Source organism: Armigeres subalbatus, chromosome 1, assembly GCF_024139115.2.
Source record: "Armigeres subalbatus isolate Guangzhou_Male chromosome 1, GZ_Asu_2, whole genome shotgun sequence".
In the NCBI taxonomy this organism is placed as follows: Eukaryota; Metazoa; Arthropoda; class Insecta; order Diptera; family Culicidae; genus Armigeres; species Armigeres subalbatus.
Window position 1 is genome coordinate 308,751,621 of NC_085139.1, and position 23,269 is coordinate 308,774,889.

The window sequence follows — 23,269 nt, forward strand, 5'->3', positions numbered from 1 at the left end:
ACCAAACAACCAACCAACCCTGTGTACCCGTAGGTCGACCGCCGATATGGAAATATCCGGCCCTTGTTGCATGCAAATGATCCTCCTAAACCCCCAATAACCACCTCCACTAGTACTACCAATACCGCTTCTACTACTTCTGCTACTGCCAACGCCACCACTGGTTCTACTACCTCCTCGTCCGCATCCATCGTATCCACTGGCACAAGCGGCAAAGCGAAGAACAATCGAACCACACCCCTCCCGGCGACGAAAACGTACATTCCGGTCTACTCGCCGAGCGCATACGGACTGCCGTTCGGATCGGAAGCGCCTTCGCCGGAGAAACCCCCGGTGCCGGCCAGTCGCTCAGTAACGCCCACCACAGGCCACCGGAAATCGGTTAGCTTCGATTTGGATGATCCCGAGTGGGAACACCGGAAGGCAACGGTGACCAACGCCGAGCGGGATGCTCACATCCGACAATGGAAGGACGCCAACAACAATGCAGGGCCGGGACAGCTGAAGGGTATCCTGAGAAGTGGCAGTCCGACGGCGTCCAGTAGGAGTCGCAGCACAACGCCCGAGGAGGAGGAAGAACGGGAACTACTGGCGAGATCACGTTACGCGAGGGACAATGCGAATGAGGAAACGGGTAGCGAGACTGAGGAAAGTGAAACGGACGAGGATGAGGAGGAACAGGACAGCGAAATTGAGAGGCCAAATCCATTCCGGAAAGAGTTTTTAAGGGAAGATAGAAATGCGAATAAATCGTTTTTGCCAAGACCCAAGTCTCCACCACCAAGACCGCCCTCTCAGCCGCCGCCAGTTTTGCGAAAGGCGGAAATCGTACACAACGAAGGGCTAAAGAATATGGAAGAAGAGTGGGGACAGGGTAATCTTATGCAGTATGAGCATGATGCTCGTTCTAATACAATACGGGAAGTGAGAAGTTCAACGCAAAGCTTAACGAGTCGTAGTGTAGAACGCTTACCAGACTATGATAAAATTGAATTGATAGCTGCTAAGTTCGATGTTCTGCCTACGAAGAAACGAGCAGAGTTCGTTCACGAAAACTTCAAGGAGAACGCATTAGTTCATGAGGAAACGCACCGGCAGGTGCTGTTAGAAGAGAACAGAATGCGGAACGAGATGCTGTCTCGAACGACCAATCCATTCCTGGACAGTGGCTACGACCAAGAGTCCCAACATTCCGCCTCACCTGTGCCACATTCCCCGATGCACTGGTCCGGTTCAACGGGCCAGTTGCACCCACAGTTACACCCACCGGTACAAGTGCTGCCCGTTCATTACACCAAACTTCCTACTCCTCAGCACACGATCTACACCTACACTCAATCTCCGATGCACATCCAACAGCAACCTCAGCAGCCCTACGGCATGCCAAGTTACAACTACATGGTGAGTGACCATAGTCTACTAACGGGCGTAGCCTCTCCAACTCCCACCTCGGTTGGTTACTACGCACCTGCACTATCGCTTTCACCACCACCTGCACTACCGACTATGCCAACGCCGGCCCTAATACCTCAATACCTACAATATCAGCCGCAGACATCGCAGCAACAACAAATACCAACAGCAGCTCTTCAGTTTGCACCACCATCATCCTCGGCACTGGGTTATGCTAGTACTACGTTTAGTAACTCTGCTCATCACCATCACCAGCATTACCAAAACAGGGTAGGCCCTGAAACGAACCACATCGTTCATCAGAATCATATTCATCGTAGTCATAACCACGGCAATGGAAACATCACTAGCACACTAGTACCACAATATGTGTCACCGCCTACTACTGCTACACAAACATTAAGACACGAACATCATCAACAAGAGCAGTATCGGTCCAAAAATCAGGACCTGCATCAGCAGCAGTATCACTCTAGTACTGCAGTTAGTAAAAGTAGTAATAGTACTGTTCAATCGAATGCATTTAGCAGTAGTGCGGTTTAGTGCTAACTCTACAGTAACTAATCAAATACGTAGGATACGGTGAACAACGCTGTAGTACAAGATCAATTCGAAACCAAGAGAAGGGAACAATTTACTAAATTCTTGTACTATGGAGAGGCTGAGCATTTAGAAAATATCTGTTCATTCCATTTGTCATCCATCGAACTCGAGACATTGACTTGCATGATTCTTTTTGCAACATTGTTATTGCTAGGCCATTTAGTTTTAGTCAAGTTTGTAAAACTAATTTAAATTTCCGCATCTCTTAATTATGTGTTGTATTTATAACTAGCTGTACTGAACAAAAAGCGATTTTAAATATACATAACTAATTGCACGGAATGTTGCAATGCTTCCAACTTGTCAGAGCTTACTCTACCTTCTACTGGTTTGAGTTTCGTTTCTATTTTCGTTTGCTTGCGAATGAACAAGACCCCAGCCACTATTCACCGAAACAAGTAGTTTACGGAGTGCTCCGGCAAAACGCTGATCGTGGACCAGGCAGCAGATGCACGCGAAGAAATCACCTTCGGCGAATAGGTTCACATGCAGGGCCGGATTTATGGGGGGGCCGGGGGGGCCGTGGCCCCGGGCCCCCACAAATCTTATGTACCAAAACCAACATTTTTTGTACATTTTGGGGCCCCCACATACCGTCGGCCCCGGGGCCCCCTTCCGACTAAATCCGGTCCTGTTCACATGTTACAGATCTTTTTTTGGAAACATTTTTCTACTCATTAGTCAAAATTATAGAACATTTCTTTCGGTTGTCGATCATGTTCTAAAACCATTCCGATTTGTTATTTTCCCCAGTCTCCTCCACCAGCGCCAAAAACGCCGAAGAGTGTCTCCGACAAGAAGCGATTCTTCGAGAATGCGATGGAAGATCAGAACAAGCAGACGCCCAAACCTGGTAAGTAATCGTCCGAACTGATTGGATCGAATCGTTGAAACCATCTTCGTATCTAGTACCTCACATCTGTTCTATTCATATTCTACCACAGAAAAAGTATTCTCATTCCTTTCGCAAAACGAAGTCGAAAATCTAAAACAGGAAGAAGAGCGCAAAATTGCCACCCTTGGTCGGCGGCGCATCCACGAGCGAGCCTACGAACAAGAGGACGAGTACGGCTCCGGCGACGAGGAGCAGGAAATTCGTGAACGCTACACGAAAGCCGACGAAAACGATAACGATATGAGGTGAGGCTTTGTTGTGCTCTGCATGGCTCCTCTCTGCCTTTTCTCAAAGCATACATTTTGTAGCTCTCTGTACCCCTTCTCTTGTATCCAATTATCTTGTAACTCGTAACGCTGCTGGTCTGTTTGTTGTGCGTGTGTGCGTTTCTTCTGCGAGTTTGTTTCCGTTTATCGTCTCTTTTTTTACTCTGTCTCTAGTTTCAGTTCTTTCTCTTTGCGAATGCTACTACTTTAATTTTCTTTCCTTTATTACTGCTCTCATTCGAATAGGTCCTAGCGTAAACAAAACCGTAGTCTTCTAACCACCTCTACTCGAGTGAATAAGTCGTACTTGAATAACTGCAAAAATCAACCCAAACAAGGCTGTAGAATAGACTAACCCGATGATGCAGAATCATACCCTAATCTAGTACTTCCTTTTAACATATAAAACCGATGAGGGCATATTGCAAGGGACCAACCACAGCATGTTATAAGAAATTGGTGCATGCGCGTGCCATTCCACTACTGTATAGACAATCTTTTCGAATTTTCCTGTAAAATAAAGTCCGGTTTTTGTAAAGTGCGTTAGTTTTTCTTTCTCGATGTTCCGTTTGAACTCGTTCCGGAAGGATTATTTTCTCAAACACTATTCTCCACACATTTCTTTCCACCTATAGGAACGCACTTGATGAAATTGAAGCTGTACTTAGAAGTTGAAAGTCGCTCGACTTGCGAGCGCAAGCGCACAATACAATATCTCTCTACTGCTATTGTAACTACTATTACTACTACTACCAACTACGCTACTTCTACTGGTTTAATATCGCTACTTCTATTCCGGTACCACCGTGTGTACAGTGCTACTTCTTTCGAAATGTTCCGTATTATGCTCCTATTGCGGCCAACAATGTACAATAGTCTTAGGTAGCTGTGTTAGGTAATATGTTCCGCGATCACAGGACAATCACCCGATTTAAAGTTTCAACAAGAAAAAAAAAGCTAGACCCAAATGCATTTGTATCAGTTGACGACACAGTTCAAAACAAATCCCGCAAGTCCTCAGTTATACATATGACAAACACACTGAACATTAGGCTAGACAGAAAAAGTATTATTAGTTTTACGTTGTTAGGTTATTTTGTTTCAACCTAGTCTACCAGTAGGAAGTAAGGTTCAATTTTCTTTTAAATTCTATTTATTGGAAGTTCTATAAAATGTGGAAAATCCTAAAATAAGGTGACAGTATTGAGGGTACTCGAATACTCGAATGTTGCAGAAATCAACATGCAAAAGATTTTATATGTATTGGTATAGCACTTAGATGGAGCGAAGAATCTTTTGAATATCGACTAAATTGAGAATACCAGAATGGAGAAGTCCAGTATCTAATGTGTCTAAAAGGCTGCTCGCTATGCCCCCAAACCGCATGGGGGCCGGAATCTTCTTCTGTAAGGCTTTTGATCAATTTCTTCATCCACAATATAGTTCTTGGTAGCCTTTCGAAAGGTCCACAAACTCAGCTCCGGCGGACGATAAGTACGCGCAGTTTTGCTTACGAATTTGTTGATTTGCTCGCAATTTCGATCCCGTTCGTTGGCGGCCCAATCCGTGTCAACGAAGCTTTTAAGACTATCGGTTCTATCGCCAAATCGTCGACGCATGTTTTTGGTGCCTCTCTATGGTATCTCAACACGCGGTTGGCCTGTGTCTCGTTCAGTCGGGTTCGAAACCGTTCTACACAGCAGTGATGTGGTTACACAGATGTCCGGCGTAGTATTGACTGTTACATAAAAAAAGCTACCCACCAGCAAACAATTCTTGAAATGTCTTTTCGGTGCGTTCCAAATTTCTTCTTCAAATGGCAGAAGACGACTTTGACGACGCAGAAGCACATCTTGTCATTACTCTTCTTCAAACCAGCGCCTATTGTTTCAATCCGGGGGTTATTCCATGAAGATATCTGTATATTTTTTTAGATTCACGTAGAAATGATTATATTTGTCTGGCAACAGATACGAACACCTCGCAGTAGTCCGTGTCGTATCACTGCAAGACGCCCAGAGGAGGAGGTTAAGGGTTCGAGTCTTTCCAAGATACGTGGATTTTTTTTTTCGCTATATCAATATCAATTAGTCCATTTTCGAAACATGTGCTGTGCATATGTGCTTCCTCATACTTTCTTGGTTCGTTAACTAAATGTGGGGACTTGAACTGCATGTAACCCTCTTTTTTGCACCGATGACAAAGCAGAGGTTTCAACCGGGAAAAATGTCAAAGTTCAGCACTGAATCACGGCCGAATAATCTTTTATGCTTTGCTAATGCATTTATCAGCTTCCGTTTTCTAAGCTCGGCAGGCTCCTAAAAATCATTGCGACTTTAAGATTTTCCGCTAATTTCTGCCCTGTAATGTTTGCCCCCTCGATTTATCTTTATTAAGGTAGGAGACTTTCAGTCCTAAGCTGGCTCGTCTCCGGGTCTTGAACATCTATCTTTGATGAAGCGATGCTTCGCACCATGTCTCCACCATCTGCGGAATGTGTGTCGCTGATCTTCTTTTGAGGATCTTTATTTATTTATTACCAGACTAAGTTGTAACTTGGCATACATAAATGTCTTCTCCATTCATCTCGGTCCATAACTGTACGGTCACCAATTTTTTTTTAACTTTGCATAAAATTATTTATTTGTGCGATTATAAAACCTTTTTTACATAGCGATTATTCTAAGCATTGAAATTCGAATTCTAAGGCGGATAATTCTATAGCGTTATTACATTGCATTATATAGGTAATTGACATATTGAATAAACATTTTCAGAATTTTTATTTTCTTCGGTTTCGCAATTCGTGCTAGTTCTAGTCGTAGCAGGTCTACGCCATCCGTTGAGAAGTGACGAAATTTTGTTTTGCAGCAGCCTCCAAGCGGCAGCGACACGAGGACATTCGCTTAATTTATGCTCCAGCGTTTCACGTGCGGCGTTGCAATGAAGACAAATTTCATTGTCTACTCTGTTCATGCGATACATCAGAACACGGTGCTCCAACTTTGCATTAACTAGCAGGTAGATAGCACTGCTTTGATTCGACGACAGCAAGCGTGATGCAATGTTCCTCCAAATTTGAAGCCAGTTTGCTGTTGGGTGTTTCTGTGCAATTTTCGGTTCTTCTGTCTGCATAGTAGGCACTATAGGATTTCGGGCGGTCATTAATCGAAAATGTCATGTCTTCCGAATTATTTTAAAATATTTTCTCTCCATTGTCAATACTCTAATTAAGAGAAATTCTGAATTTGAAGTCTCTAGGTGCACTAGTTCCAAAGATATAAGGTGGCAAAGTCAGAAATGGGTAAAAGTTAGCAAATTTTCTGAAAAATATTTTATTTTCAACTATTTATTGAAATATTTTTTAAATGTTTTTCTTCAATGTTAATACATCATTACAAAGGTTATTGTATAAGCTTTTAAATGGTGTGCAAAAACTAATGGTTACACTGTGAAAAAATTGAAAAAATGCGGAAGCAATATTTTTCCAAAAACGACGCTATTTTCAACTTTGATAGTGAAGAACTTTTTTTTCCTCAGGAATCCCCGGGTTCTTTTATGATACACATCAAGGACAAAGCTTCGACTAAAATGTCCCGAAAGAATTTCTTGCCAGTATTTGCAATTAACAGAGTTAAGTCACTCTGATTTTTTTTTTCATTTGTTTTTTTACCGTGTTTTGCCTCTCTCGTACTCCAAGGTTAATGCTCATTCCAAAAACGAATGTTTGATAGAAGGCCCGGAGACCCCTAGTGGTATATATCAACTAACTCAGCGCGAAGAATTGAGGTGATGTCTGTATGTGTGTGCATGCGCGTCTGTATGTATGTGCGCAAAAGAACGCAATCGCCATTTAGACACTTATTTGTGTCCGATTTTCTCGCAACAAGTTTCATTCGACGGGAAATCTAGTCCCATCGTTTCCTATTGAAAATGGGTCAGACTGAACTATGCGCTCAAAGGGTATGGTCAAAATACATTTATTGGTAATAACTTCGACTTTATTTATAACCATTTGAGCTCATTTAATTAACTTTTCAAAGGAGTAAATGAATAAAACCCCCAATGCAATGCAGCACAACGGTAACGGAAGGATTTAACAGTTCGCTCATATATTTCCTGTCAAATTTTACCGTTTCCGTCGCCATTCCGCTGAAATGCGTTTGGGGCTTGAGTGGTTTGAGTCATTCTCTAAACCTAATTTTCTGAGCTATTCATTAGCTACTGATGGAGAACTAAATATGAGATTTCATAATATGTAAATATTTATAAATCTCCTGGAATCAATAATTCCCGACATGTTTATTGCAAAAGTAAAGACGAACAATATCTTAGTTAGAACGGAGCGTATGAAATTCCTGCTAGTGTTCATGAATGTCTGGCTAATGGTAGGGAAATATTTATTCACTCATCTACACTTTGAGGTTCACTGGCTGAACAACCAGCGGAAAGTCAATATAAACAGTTGAAGAAATTTAGAACTCATAATGCAAGAAAATGATCAAGAGAGGCAAATGTTGACATTTTCCTTCGTGCCTTACATGAATCAGATCCATTTTAAGCTCGATTTGGATAACGAGGAGACGTCGGAAAAAATTTTCACTTAGTTATTCTTATGCCATGCGTAATTTTGTAATATTTGAAGATTTTCAAAAGTTCTTTATCTTCTAATACTTTAGATGAATTTATCTCATCTTCCATCGTTGATGGAATTGAAGAAAATATCATTGAAGACTTAAACCTTGACACAGAAAAAGAATGATGCTGTATATAACTTGTAGAAATCATGAAAACAAATCAAAAGTAATTCAAATAGTGTTGTTATTTAAATTAAAAGAATTTTGCTTTTCGGAAGAATGGAGCATTCTTACATTCCACAATGAATGTCCACATTTTTGAGAATATATTAATCTCATTTTTGAATAACTTGTACACGTAAAAATGCCGTGGGTGTGCGGTGTCTAATTTGCTAATACCCTTTTTCAAAAGTTATTTTCAATTCTGATTATTTGATTAACATTTAATGCTTTATGATCCTTCAGATCCTAGTACTTTGTCAAACAAATTGTTCTAAATACAAATTGTGAGGCATGAGAGTGAGAACAAAAAATATCACGGAATGTCATGAAATTAATGTCATTTAACATGATCGCCGCCATAATGTCCATAAATTGCTGAACTTAGTTTTGTACAGCCCCCTTCCTTCTCCTTAAGAAAACGCACGAAATTTCAACTTCCCAAATAGGTTTGCTTTGTCACGTTAATCGAACCTATGAAAAAAATAATTACTTAATTCATAGACGATCCCCAAAGGGGGGGGGTTGGAAATTGTATATTCATGCTATTTCGACCATACACAGCTAAAACTAAGTGGAAAATCACTTTAAAAGTCCAATTTTATTTTTGACCGCTCGCTTGTATGGGGATCCCCCATAGTGCGTAGGGTGGCTCAAAAAACACTTTTTCAAACTTTTTGATGGGCCGCCCTCTCATTCGGTTCTATTTGATGCCTTGATGCTCTGGACAAAATTTCAGCCAAATCGGTCAACGTTTGGGCAGTGCTAAACTCGTTGGAAGTTTATATGGAAAAATGTATGCAGAAACATCCAAAAACAGTGATTTGCAGTTGGACGGCACAATTTACGATCAAGAACCATGATACTCATTCAGTTCTTGTAAAATAAAATACAGAATGTTATGCTGAAAACCGCGAGAAGATTAGAGTTTATTACGCAAAGATATTGGCATTTTACTGGAGTGTTGTAGGGGTGAATTTATTTCTTTTCAAAGGTAAAAGAAACGAAATTTGCTCAAACCCCACTGCAGAGAAATGCTAATAACTTAGCCGGGCAAACTCGAATCTTCTCGCGGTTTTCTGCATAACATTCTGTATTAAATTCTTCAAGATCTGAATGAGTATCATAGTTCTTCATCGTAAGTTGTGTAGTCCAGCTGCAATTTACTGTTTTTGGATGTTTCTGCATACATTTTTCCATATAAACTTCCAAGGAGTTTAGCACCGCCCAAACGTTGACCGATTTGGCTGAAATTTTGTCCAGAGCATCAGGGCATCAAATAGAACCGAATGAGACGGCGGCCCATCAAAAAAATTGAACAAAGTTTTTCCCATACTAATTTGAGCCACCCTACTGCATAGTGTATACTTTATGGATGCTAACGGCAGATGGATTTTCTTGGATCAAAAGCGGAAGCGTTGGAAAATTGGCAAGAAAAGACTTTTGGGACGGGCAATCGGCAGGTGGATTTGGATTGTTCTGATCAAGAAAAGATTTGTAGAATGGTATATCATCAATTTCGGATATATGCCTATTCAACATCAAGCTGCGTGATTTGAACAGAGGCAAATGTAGGTTCATTCCCCCTAAATCCCCTAAGTCCGCGCGTGCTGATGCATCGGAACTCTCGCTGGCAGGCCTCGCCATAGAAAGGTTCCCATTGTCGCCGTCAGTTTTGCCGTATGAACAGCAGCTATTGCAAGAACCGAGGACAAGTACCAAATCTTTGAAGTGATGAAAGTCGAGAGAACTTTCCCACTAGTTCATCCCAGTTCAATTTGGTCATCAGGCGTATTGAGTTAGCGAAAGTGACTCCCAAAATACGCAAGGTGTTCTCGCAACGCAGCCACGGCACTGTGAGAGGCATGGCGTCAGTGTATCCCACAGATATCGATGACGACTTTTCCAGACTTAGTTTCGCACCAGATACACGTTCAAAACAACGAAAAGCATCTCGGATTCTTTCGAGCCTTTCTCTGCTGGTAGAAATCACCGACACATCATCGGCATATGCAACCACAAGATCAGGGCCGCCTATCTGCTCAATGCGTTTGATTAGTGGGTCTAGGTAGAGCACGAAGAGGTGCATGGAGAAAGGATCCCCCTGGCGAACCGATCTCTCAATAGGAAATGGCTCGGAAAGACGCCCGTTTACAAGCAGACGCGACTTTGACGAATCTCCTATTTTATTGAGTAGCCGAACAATATTCGGATCGAATCCGAGCAAGCACATGTTCCGAAATAAGAACTCTCGATTTACAAAATCGAATGCATGACGTAGATCGAAAGAGGCCAGAAGACCTCTCTGTGTATCTTTTTTGAGCCGAGCAATGCGATCCTTCAGTGCAAGTGTTGCCTGAAAAATATTGCGATCGGAATTGGAGCACTTTTGGCTGTTGCTAATCAAATGGTGCGTTGGCATTACCTTTTCAATTCGATACTTAATGATTCGAGAGAAGATTTTGTAGTCGCAATTCAATAATTAAATCGGTCTGTAGGCGTGTGCAGTCTGATCAATTCCCTTCTTCTTGACAAGCACAATTACTCCGTCTACAAAATCAGTAGGAAAATTACCTGCGAGCGCTTCGTTCATTACCAGCGTAAGTTCTCCCCAGATGACATCATTTGTTTTTAAATATGTTTAAATATGTTTTAAATCTCCACCAGGAGATTTGTTTGGCCTGCTTGACTTTATCGCTGTTAGGATGTCCGCTGGTGATATTTCATTCATGCAGCCTGCGTTCGCTGGATCGTTCTCCGGGATAATTCTATTGCATTCAAATGTGTTATTTATCTCTCCTTCTGTTCGATCGGCAGCATAGAGCGCACGATAGAAGCCGAGTAGATGTTGTTCGATGCCGTCTGGATCTGCGATGAGTTGGTTGTTTTCATCCCGTAGCTGGTTGATGGTTGTTTTTCTTCTTCGCTGCTCGCCTAGCTAGAACGTCGAGGTCGGCTGCGATGTACGTTTCGTTGATTCTAAGGCCGATGACATACTCACGCGTGTGCGTGCGCGAATGCGTCCAAGACAAAAGAATTTCTCTTGCTGATATTCTGCTTTACGAGTGCTTGGACGCGCTCCGCATCGCTCGACGCGTCAGTGTGTCATCGCCCTAATAGACGCGTGCGAGAAGCTACGTTGCAGCGTCAACATTTGAGCCTTGACGCGGTTAATCGTTTGGAGCACGGAATGGTTCTGATAGTAGTTATCATATGCTTGCCGTAGTTGCATGTAAAGCCGTTGGTGTTCCCGATGGAAATCGTTGTATGCGGCTTTTGATTTCCAACGAAAAAATGATTTTGTTTTGGGTTTTGCATATGATAACCACCATTCCATCCAAGAAGCATAGTTACGTCGTTGCCGTGTCCAATATTGCCAGTAGGGTGGTCGGTATTGGACATTTTTGTCAAATACCGGTTTTCGGTATTTGATGGAGTCAATACCGGTAATACCGGTAGAATACCGGTTTTTGTGAAAATTTCAGGTAGTAAAAGAAAAACTTTTGATTTGGACTTCTGGATGAAAAACAATATTTGTTGACAAACTTTGAATGTTAAAATCATTGCTTGTTGAGCTGGGCAAAGCGAAACTTAAGTAGACAATACATACTGAGCGACTCATCTCCCAATCCGCATTGGATTTTGTTAGCAATGTTGCCAACTACTGAGAAAGCCCTCTCTGGTTCAACCGAAGTAGGACGAATGGTTCCAAGACCGTCGAAAATCAGTGTCAAATACTTGCCATTAATCCCTTCCGATTCATAGTAGGGAAATTCCTTACGGATTGTATGCAAGGATCCTGGCGTCAACGTATTTGCCATAAGCAACGCAAGTGTTTTCCTTTACTACAGTCTCTTCCCAAGTTGTTCTTTAATCAATAAACTTCTTCGTACCGATCGTCAGGTATGGTCGTTGTCTCAGTTTCAACGATCGCCTCAGACGCTTCAAGATCCCATGCGCTTGCTTAATCAAAGTAGCTCTGGATGCCTTGAAGAAAATGCCAAAATCATTTCTGATTAATTGCTTCACGGCAGGATTATTCAAAAAAGCCAAAAAATCGGCGTATTTGGATCGTCTCTCTTGGCAAGATCATTCCTTACAAGCATCGAAATAGTGGCGGAAATTTCTGTGGCTTGATTTGATAATAGTTCCAACGTAAATTGGAACGTCATGTCGGCTTCATATAAAGTGCAGAACTCACAGAGCAGTAGTTCCACAACAGATCGAACAGGTTTGAGGGCTTGAAATTATTCAGTGTACCTTGACATCAGCCACTAATTCAAATTCTTTTCCGAATTCAGAACGAACATATGTTTGCAGAGAATCGTTTTTCACAGGTGATATACGGAAAAGAACTACTACGGCTCGTACCGTTTTCACAATTGTATACATTGCGGGAAAATTTTGGACGATATCAACAATGTTCATGGAAGAAAAAGTCAGATTTTTTATACTGAAAGCAACATTTTAAATACCGAAAATACCGGTATTTTCCGTCTATAATACCGGTATTTTCGGTACCCAAAATTGGCCGGTAATACCGGTATTACCGGTTTCGGTACTACCGGTTAGACCACCCTAATTGCCAGCGACTTTTGAATTCATTAATGTTTTCTGCTGTTAGCAGATGTGGACGGAGGGACCAAAATCCACGTCCTGGCTCTCGACCAAGATAGGAAAGGCATATTCGCAATGTTACCGCTTTGTGGTCCGAGAACGAGCAGACATGTGTAACGATTTCTCTTAGGTTGCTACGAAGGCTCTGGCTAACGTACATTCGGTCTAAGCGGGCTGCAGAATTATGGGTGATGTACGTGTAGCCAGTCATGTTTGGACGGAGTTTTTCCCACGCATCGAGAAGCTGCAGTTGTTGCACAATAGCAAGAAGAGCGGGGCTATGATTGTGGCCGGTGGCATCCCGTTGTCGCATCACACAATTAAAGTCACCAGCTATCAATGTGTGCTCGGTACGATGACGCAGATAGTATGCGAGCGTGTTATTGTAGAATCGCTCCCTTTCGGCGCGTAGGGCCGAGCCTAATGGAGCATACAAGTTGCAGAGTGTGGTGTTTTGCACCCTGAGAGCTATTATTCGGCCATCTAGACTTTTCTCGACGTTTGAGAACTGCACATGCTGTGTTATTGCTATCGCCGTCCCTCTTCTAAATTGTGATCTACGTTACACACAACGCTGTAGCCCGGTAGGAGCAGCTGCTCGTTTTCCACTTCTTGCAAGAAGGCAATATCGACTTCCGACGCCCGCAGAAAAGTTCGTAGGGCTTCGATTTTTGTCGGGTTTGTAATGGTGTTAATGTTTATAGAAGCGATATTGTAGCTGTTGAGAGTCATTAGTTCTGCATATCCAACTCCTCATTCGTTTCGTCACCGTAGTTGTGCCTGAACTTCTTGGCAGGCTGACGACTATCTCGGCGCTTGCTACTTGTCGACCCTGTTGAAATGTCGGTTTCGTTTCCATCACTAGTTTGTCGTGTGATCATGCGGCTCGATGATTGCAGATTCTGTAATGGAACGTACACACGGTCAAGCAGTTTGATCAACATTGACTCTACCTCTCGTTTATTCAAACATCCATCCAGTTTTACCAACAGCGGCACGAACAATCAATTTATTCGACTAACAATATCACACTCGAACGACCGAAGCGCCAACTTGAGCACCAACCATCAAAAAATATATGGGGGTTTGTGCAACTTCACTACAAATGCTCAAACATGTTCGGCGAACCTTGACTCCACCCCCGACAACTTAAACCAAAATCAAACCGTTTTATTTTTTTCCAACCGAGCCGCCATCTGTCAAATGGTTGTTCGAACAACTTCACACACGTTCAAACAAAGCAGCAACCGAAGCATTTTCTTGGGGGTGGAGTCAATGTTCATCAAACTGCTTGACTGGTGTGTACGTTCCATAAGAGGGCTGGTGGTGGCATGAGGTTATTTTGATCGGCTACTTTCGGCACGTTGGAAATCGGCACTCCATCGCTTGGTTTCGTTGCCGGTTGATTTGGAGCAGCCGGAGCAGGTTCGTCCCCGCTCACTTTTTTTGTCGATTGTTTTTTTTTTGCTGCTGGCTTGCCTCCCAGGGCTTTGGACCGAAGAGTTTTGCAAAAGAAGTTGTTGTCTTTGTTGTATTCGGTTTTGGAGCGGCAGCATTTGCTCCGATTTGCTTGGTCACGTTAGCGTACGTTTTTTGTACCAGCAGCTTTTTGTTTTGCACGCAGGAGATACCATTATGCACAAACTCACTACACTGCCCATGATTGCATATTTGTAACATTTGCATTTTGGTTGATTATGTAAATCGTTTGTCAATTCTCCCAACAAACTCAATCATTTCCAGCTTACCACAGATAAGCAAGATAGTAAAGCCTATTTTACGGTTGTGGAATTAGTTGCAGTAAATTGAGCTCTCTGAACGTTTCACAGGCTTTTTACAAAATGAACAAATATGCGAGTGTTACAAATATGCGATCATGGGCAGTACAGTAGCGGCAGGTTTGAAGTTAGCCGAAAAAGTGGACATTCGTTTTCTGGCCATCCATGGTGACGTAGCTTTCGATGTTGCGCTTCAGCATCATCCGTGCAATCCTCGTACCGGTTGGCAAACCGGCAAAACGGTATTTGCTCTCCCACACTTGTTCGGTGACCGAGAGCACCTCCCCGTACGCGCTGAGAAATTCAGCGATTTGTTCATTTGTGACATCTTCGGATAAGTCGGTTAGCTTCACCTCCACTGCTCCATCCTCAAGCGTTATCCGAAGCTTGTATACCTTGCCGTCCACCTCTGTTTCGTGCTTGTTGTCGTGTTCTGTAACAATTTTCTGCGCTAGCTCCTGGTCGATGACCTTCACAAATGCACATCCGAGTGCCCTGCTCGGCTGTAGTCGAACAAACTGTTCGTATTGCCCAATGCAGAATCAACAAAATCATGAAGCTCCTCGAAGGAAGGTTTCTTTGGCACGTTCGCATAATCGATGCGGAACGTGTTTTCGCGTCTAACAAAACGACAAACGACAAACACGCGGTATTTCAACGACGGGCTCAGAACGCGAAACGGTATATACTTAGAAAGAAAAAACAATACGACTGCAACCGTGTGACTTCCAGTAGTAAAACGCAAACCACTCTACTTGGAAGTTGAGCACGAACTGGGTTTATCATTGAATTATTATTATTATTTATTCAGACTAAGGCCGAAGTGGCCTGTGCGGTATATAAGAGTCTTCTCCATTCGGCTCGGTCCATGGCTACACGTCGCCAACCACGCAGTCTGCGGAGGATCCGCAAGTCGTCCTCCACCTGATCGATCCACCTTGCCCGCTGTGCACCTCGCCTTTTTGTTCCCGTCGGATCGTCCTCCACGAGCACCGTCCAGGTCTCGTGTCCGTAGAGGACTACCGGTCTAATAAGGGTTTTGTAGATAGTCAGTTTGGTACGTCGGCGAACTCGTACGTACGAGTTCTCCGAATTTCTCTGCTGGTATCGTTATCGGCGGTCACCAGTGAGCCCAAGTACACGAATTCTTCAACCACCTCGATTTCGTCACCACCGATACAAACTCGTGATGGGTGGCTTACATTGTCTTCTCTTGAGCCTCTTAATGCTCAAAATGCTGAATCTAAGGATGTTTATTTGAAAATTAGTTTTATTTATTTAGATAGGCTTCATTTTTGTTAGCAAATGTTGTTGAGAACGAAATTTACATTTGAAGTCAATTACTCACATTATTTTTCGGATATTTACAGGCTCTTAGGAGAGGGGCGCCACTTGTTGTCATTTTTAAACCATTCTTAAGCATGACGCATACAAAACATGTCTGTTGAAGAACATGAACACCCGAGATATTTGTCAGTTTCTGATTGATTATCGTAAAAGGAACCACATAGCTTAATATATCATATAATTTTTCGAACGTTTTTTTGTCAGGAATTCTGATATAGTGTTGAACATTTTATATTGCTTTCATATTATTCATTTAAAACGAATAAGGGTTTATACATCCAATGAAAATACAAAAATGTTCCTTTATTTCATGCAGATGCCTCATTTAAATAAGTACTTCAGCAGAATTTCGTTCAAACATTGGATTCTATGAGCATTTTTTTGCGTTATTTTTAAAAACTCCGATTAGTTTTTCGCAGGAATATTCACAGAAAATATAAGAAACCATCTGAAGAATTTTCACAAAGATTCTATGAGGAATTTAATAAATATATTTGTGCAGCCTGAAGAGAATTTCTGCAGTTTTTTAAAACCGAAAAATATAAAGAAAATTGTGGATGGAGCACTGATTACAGGAATTACTGTAAAAAATTATGCCATATTAAATTTTCGAAACAATTCTCGGTTATCCACAGGAATTCACCAAATAATGTCTGCAGAAATTTACTTAGCGATTTCCACAGGAATTCGTGAAGGAAGTTTCGAATGTATTTCCAGAAGAATTTTTACAAATTCCCAAAAACATTTCCGCAAAAATTCACTTTGCGATTTCCTCAGAAATTCCTGTAGCGATGATCACAGGAATTTCTTCAAGCAATCCTCCAATTGTGTCTAGATTTTAACGAAAGATTCTCTGGGAGTTTTTCCGCAGGAAGTCACCAATCGATTTGATTGACCAAAGCGATTTTCGCAGAAATTAATTAGGAAATTTTCACATTTTGTCTCTGAAAATGTCCCGTAGGTTGTTCTTCAAGGGTTTTCTTGAATTTATTACAAAATATTCCCGAAAGAATTTCTGCTTAATTTCCCAGCGGAACTTTTGCAAGAATATCCGGAGGAAATTCCACAAAAGTTCTCAGAAAAAATTCCGCAGACTTTTGCAAGAGCAGTTGAATTTCTGCAAAAACTCCCGGAGTATTTCGTAGAAATTTCCGAAATGAATGTGTGCGAATGATGAATTTCTGCAGGAATTTTCGCGGATATTCTCGGAGATTTTAGCTGAAATTCTAGTAAAAACCTGAATATTACGCACCTGAATAGTTCGATTAACAAGAAATCCACTGAAAATATTGAAACGAAACATGCCCAAACCAGTTCAAAAGTACAAAAATTCTTCTACAACTTCAAATTTCTCACCATCACTTCCACCACAACTAATGACCCCACGTTAATTGCCAGTGACCATGTGCTTCGTTTTGCTGGTATTGAGCTCAATATTCGCTATCTCCCTGTTGAAAAGCGTATTCCACGTATTCCACGGCGAAATCTCGATAATAAAGTTAGAATCACAGAATCAGAGGCTTCACGAAAAGTTTCCTGAGGACCAGGGCGGATGCACACTCCACAACACATGCGTTTAGACGATTGACGTCGCTAACCGCAGGCCCATGAAGCCCAGCTTTTCGATATCGTCTGGAAAGCCATGGAGCCCTCCAAGAGTTTCTCCAGGAGTTCCTCCAGGAGTACCTCCAGGAATTCCTCCTGGAGTTCCTCCAGGAATTCCTCCGGGAGTACCTTCAGGAATTCCTCCGGAAGTTCCATCAGGATTTCCTCCAGGAATTCCTCCAGGAGCTCCTCCAGGAATTCGCCCCGGAATTTCTGCGGGAATTTCAACCGGGATCCATCCGGGAATTCCTCCCAGGATTCCTCCGTTAATTTCTCCCGGGATTCCTCCGTTAATTTCTCCCGGGATTCCTCCGTTAATTCCTCCCGGGGTTCCTCTGGGAATTTCTTTCGGGATTCATCCGGGAATTCCTCCCGGGATTACTCCGGGAATTTCTTCTGGGATTCGCTCCCCCTAGTAGCACTGATCAGATCGATTTGTTTGCAGCAACTCCAATGTGACTGGATTTGGTCACATATGACTCACAGTGACTGATATGTGACAAGTGTGCTACTGGTGTGTTGTTCCCGGGCCGGGAGTTCCTCCCGGGATTCCTCCGGGAGTTTCTCCAAGAATTCTTCCAAAAGTTCTCCCAGAAATTCTTCCGAAGGTTCCACCAAAAATTAGTTAGGAAGTTCCTCCAAGATTTTTTTCGAAATTCCTACAAAAGCTCCATCAAAATTCTTCAGGAAGTCTCTTTCTGGATTGCTTCGGAAGTTCCTTTAGGAGTTCGTCTGGAAGTCCCTCTGGTAATTGCTCTGGAAATTCCTAAAGGCATTCTTCCTGAAGCAAATCCTCCACATTCCCTTTAGAAATTCTGAAAGAGTTGTTGAAATAATTCCAGGAGAAATTCAAAAAGGAATACCTGATTTGAATAATTAGACATTCTTGGATGAAATAATTCCGAGTGGATTTCCCGATGGGCTTCTAAAAGATATTCTCGAAGGAATTACTAGTTTCTGAAGAAATTCGAAGAAGTTTTTTTAAATAAAAAAAATCTTTCCTAGTTTCCAAATTAAATTTAAATGAAATTCTGAAATAATTTCATATCAAAATACTAAAGAAATTCTAATAGAAGTGTTTTAGAGTTTACTATTTAATTCCTTGAATTCTTGAAAAACAATGGATTTCTTAGGTTGCGTCTCATTTCCTGATTAGAAATCAAATCGACTTGAAGGGGATAGTTCGAAAATAAAAACAACCGGTCATAAGAATTGCAGATGCAGCGATAAGACATATGTCAAAAATAATTCAATGTATGTCAAAAGTAATCTTGTTGTGTGAACAGCATTATTCGGAAATTATTCAATTTTCTAATTTAGTTTGAGTTTATTTCGGGAAATAAGAAGTAGCCCTAGAAAAAATACTTTAATGTGTTCCCCAGCATGCTTGTATAGCAAAATCAGCTCAATGCTAGTTACAGTTGTAGGGCGCCATCCAATAGTATTTCCGATAGAAAGAGCCAGTAAAAGTGCTCAGTACGAAACCCGTTAACCTACTGGTCCATTCGTTCAATAGCCATCGGCGTGGTGAAAAATATTCGAAGGCGTGGAAAATTTTCATGCGGCGGAGCGCAAATTCATTTTTGACGGCGACGGCAGCGTGAGAAAATCATCGACGGCGCCGCACAGGTGTAGTCGTGATGACGCTTTCGACAAATGGCTCTTCGCTTATTTCGATGTGCACTTTAATCAGTGACGAAAAAAATACTTTTATTGCAATGGCAGCTGTTTCAACGAAATCTTATATTCGTCATCTGTTTTCGAGGAGCGACATGTATATGAATCATTAAAAGCCTCTTCGGAGTTTCAAGTTTTTATCATCAGAATTCGAAACAAGAAATCTTCTACAAGCTCATAGGGTTTGCAGAATTCGTTATCGGAGCTAGATACCAGTGTGATCAAAACAGATTCAGATATGCAGACAAGTTGTAATAAAACGCTTCGCTCTCGCACATTTGTCTTCGGGGATTGGGGTTTTTCGCCCAACTGTGCGGGAGCGTGATACCGGCCACCGTACTTACGGATCGGTTTGCCTCTCTGAGAAGTAAGGTGGTAGGTTTGGTTGGTGGGCGAAATTCTGCTTTACAAATTAGTGTTCTGTCGCATTTGTCATATACCGGTACATAGAAACCGACAGCATTAGTCAAAGGGTAGACCGCTGAAACAGCTGGTTGTAGATTCCTCCAGGTAGATACGGTCAAAAAGATGAGTATATCATCCGCATACAGGAAGATCATATAATATGATAATTATTCTGAAAATGTTTCCGAAGAGGCCATCCATCGCCACCAGGTATAACGTGACATCAATGAAGAAACCTTGAGGGACTCCAGTCGCTTATTAATAAATTGATTGATATCGATAGGCGGTATTACCAACTGTGCAACGGACATATGACCGAGTAAATGTTTAATCTAATTCTGTATCATTTTACGAGTTCGAAGAAAAACGATGGGAAATTATTTTCGAGTTATCCCAAACACTGTCACCTTTTGGATGTTGGTTAAATGTTTATCCTTAACTTTGCAGTACAGCGAAACTATTTCCCCTCTCTCTAAAAACAATATTCTAGGATGACAGTCACCATAGTCCACGTTCAATCTCACAGTCAATTATTGTTGAAAAGTAGGTTAGAGAAAAAAATATACATTGCATAGGCAAATGAAACACATCCCAAAGTACATGTCAGTCGAAAAGCAAATTGTTATTATGTCACTTTTATATACCATGTTACAAATCAGACAAAATAAGGCCAAATATATACCTGTTTAAAGAAAATCAACACTAGGTCAATTCAAACAGTTTAATATGAGTAGCTTTGCGACAGTAAAACCAATTGTTCCAAGGAAAACAAAAACCTTGCCAATTCTATTTTGTGTAAATTTTTAAGAGAAATAAATCTTCTACACTGATGTAAATACGTGAATTCAATTTGTAAGCTTTTCTCTATTATTTCTTTACACAAGAACTTTTGTACAAAAGTAAGTTTCGGTTTCTTTACTTTCATTTCTTAATATCACTCGCTTAACATATTTTACCAATTGGTGGTTTGTGGCTAACTTCATACTGTACTTAATCTCACTCTAAAAAAAACTGAAAAATATCACAAAGTTGTTTTCATTTTGTTTTTGTACGGTTGTAGATAGGTTTCGGAAATTCCTTAATCACGTACGGGTGGGGTTTCGTTATGTGTGATATTGCACCTTTGGCTTGGCTTCAAGCTATGGTATTTAGTCTGCGTTTATACTTCTGTTTACTAGTAATCGCCACGTTATTTTATTACCTGTATATATGCAAATATGTTTAGAAATTCATCAAACAATACTGTCGTTTGATGCAATAATCCCCATCGTAAATGGTCAATTCCTTTATCTATCTCTTCATTTGTTTTTGTCCATATTCTCGTTCTTGTTGTTGTCAACTCCTTCTGCGACACGATTCCGTACAACAACAACCGATCAAAAATCTACATTTCATTTACCGCTCATCCATCTACACATTCGATCATTTTGAAATATGAAAACGTTCAAACAAAAATCACACCCCACTCGACAAAAGTAGACACGACATTGTGCAAAATTCCCCACCACCACCGGCGACATCGACGACGACGGCAACTCCACTGACAACACCGACGTCCAACTCATCCCACGAGGATCAACACCTGCACATGATTAGCACCCATCCAGAGAGCCGAATCCCCGTGATGCTGAACCGCCCACAATTGGCGGTCACGCCCCCATCCAAAACGTCCAGCCCCATAAGTCGGATCCCGATCCGAACGGCCAACGCGGAGAAGCGAGCGCGCGCCAACGACATGCTTCCACCGGAGTACGACGAGTCCAAGCTCAGCCCGTCGGAGATCAGAGCGTTGAGGTGAGTTCGTTTCTTCGAACTTTCATAACCGTTCCTCGCTGGACCTATCTCGATCTTTGTCCGCAACCGTGTACAAATTTCAAATCTAACGCATTTATTCATCATTTTCAGAGCGCAAAAGCGTGCCGCTTGGCGACAAGCACGTCTCAAATCGCTGGAGAACGACGCCCTGCAGGCACAAATCATGATCCAAACCATGAACGCGGCCACCTTGCACGAGGACGCGTCAGGGAATCCTACGGTGCTGCATCTGCGTTCCGATCACGACAGCGACCACTACCTCTCGCATCACCATCAGCAGCATTATCCGACCATCGCGGAGCACAACGTTAGCAGTAGCGACGAACAGGTACGTGGTTGCCGTTATTCTCATAACCATCTAATCGCCCCTCCCCCCTTAATTGCTAATCATCTTTGGTTTGATGTTAGAATTGAGACCTGTTTACACACCGTAACCAACGCTAACTTCAAGTTATAGCTAATTGTTCTACCTTTCCCGTTTTTTCGTGTTCCCGAAACCCACAATAACGAATAACTTCCTCCCATATTTACGATGTGTGCCATCGCACTCCATACACGGTTTTCGAATTAATACCAAAACAAAATCACACACCCCCCAAAATCGATCCATTGTGAAAACAAAAATCGTAAATCATAATCCCCACCGCGGAGCAGTCATCATCCATTTCGACGCAAATCGACGGCAGCGAGTACTACCACCAAGCACCGGCGGTGGCACCGAAACCGATCCGGTTCCCACGGATAGCGGTCAAATCGAAAGACACCGGAAACGAGCGGATCGTTCGCGAGACGGAAAAAGTGGTGGAGGAAAAGGTGATCCAGCAGCGGACGGAGGAGATGCCCGGCGGGGGTTTGCGGACTGTGGAGTACGTCGAGAAGGTCATCGAGACGGAGGTTAGCGCGGTTGATGGCTGATCAGTTCGGGTTCTGTTTTCCTTTCTGTTGTTGTTGCGATGCATCTTATTGTCAGTTTGTTGGAAGCACACAGGCACCATAGCATATACACGTATTTGCTCTAGAAATTAATGGTTTTCGTTTTTTGGAGCGCGCACTTAGAACCCCACCTGCAACATGAAATTTTGGAATGTATTGTACTGATAAGTTTTATTGTATTGTTCGGCTTAGCTTTTAAAAACTACGTTGCTTCTACATCGAAATGCGATTGCTTTGTAGAATACGATAGAAGCTGTACTAGACAGCATATTATTCCAAAAAATGATTTGTCAAACTGCTAAATCAAAGTTTGCGAAATAAGATTAATCTATATTCGTATCACACAGAGCCTTCACCCAGAATGGTGAAATATCTTCCTCCTACCCTAGAGCTGTTCCTGGGTTTGATTTGGTCAACTTCTTGTATTTCTTTGTGGAGGCTACGCAACCAACCTCTGGATCGGCTCCGCTGTGTTAATCTAACGCTAGCTTGCAGATTTCGTTTCCGCCCCTGCATAAGGAGTGGCCGACCCAAGCGTACTTCTGCTCCTGAATTTCAGTTGTTATCGGCCTTTGGTGACACCGACGATGGATATCGTTGTAAGAGACTAATTTTGTAGGCCACCAGGTTTTAATTATGTACCGCAGGCATGGGGTTGCCAAAATATTGGAAGTTTTCAACATTCTAACTGTCCGGCCACCGTAAAGCTGGGAGGGTTCGCCGACTAATGGACCATTAGTCCTCTCTGATGTTGCAAAGCTAAGGCACACTTTTCAAATATTAGGTGCCTGATTTCTAACTTAGCTTTGGTCAGTTAGCGAACTTACTTACTTACTTATGGATCCTGTACACCTCCGGTGGTGCAAAGGGCCGACTTGAAAGATCTCCATTCTGAGCGTTGCCCGGCTATCGCTTTAACCTGTTGCCAGGTTAGATTTCGGTCGACTTCTTTTATTTCTTTATTGAGGCTTCGCCGCCATGAGCCTCTGGGTCTGCCTCTGCTGCGATGTCCCGCTGGGTTCCAGTCTAATGCTTGTTTACAGATCTCGTTTGCGCCCCTACGTAGAGTGTGGCCGACCCAGCCCCACTTCCGATCCCGAATTTCTGTTGCTATCGGCC

At 42.3% G+C, this 23,269-nt stretch overlaps 1 protein-coding gene across 19 annotated transcripts in view; it reads left to right on the forward strand.

Annotated features, from left to right (window-relative positions):
• LOC134207896 (protein lap4) overlaps positions 1 to 23,269 on the forward strand; it is a 250,176-nt gene that overhangs the window by 215,729 nt on the left and 11,178 nt on the right. For 13 of the 19 annotated variants that reach the window (XM_062683915.1, XM_062683917.1, XM_062683922.1 and 10 more), the window contains 6 exons: positions 34 to 1,401; positions 2,770 to 2,869; positions 2,961 to 3,156; positions 20,879 to 21,196; positions 21,308 to 21,545; positions 21,872 to 22,111. In XM_062683915.1, the coding sequence (XP_062539899.1) occupies positions 34 to 1,401; positions 2,770 to 2,869; positions 2,961 to 3,156; positions 20,879 to 21,196; positions 21,308 to 21,545; positions 21,872 to 22,111 (2,460 nt within the window). The remainder of the gene's footprint in view (positions 1 to 33; positions 1,402 to 2,769; positions 2,870 to 2,960; positions 3,157 to 20,878; positions 21,197 to 21,307; positions 21,546 to 21,871; positions 22,112 to 23,269) is intronic. The other 6 variants (XM_062683919.1, XM_062683921.1, XM_062683927.1 and 3 more) reach the window with 5 other exon arrangements.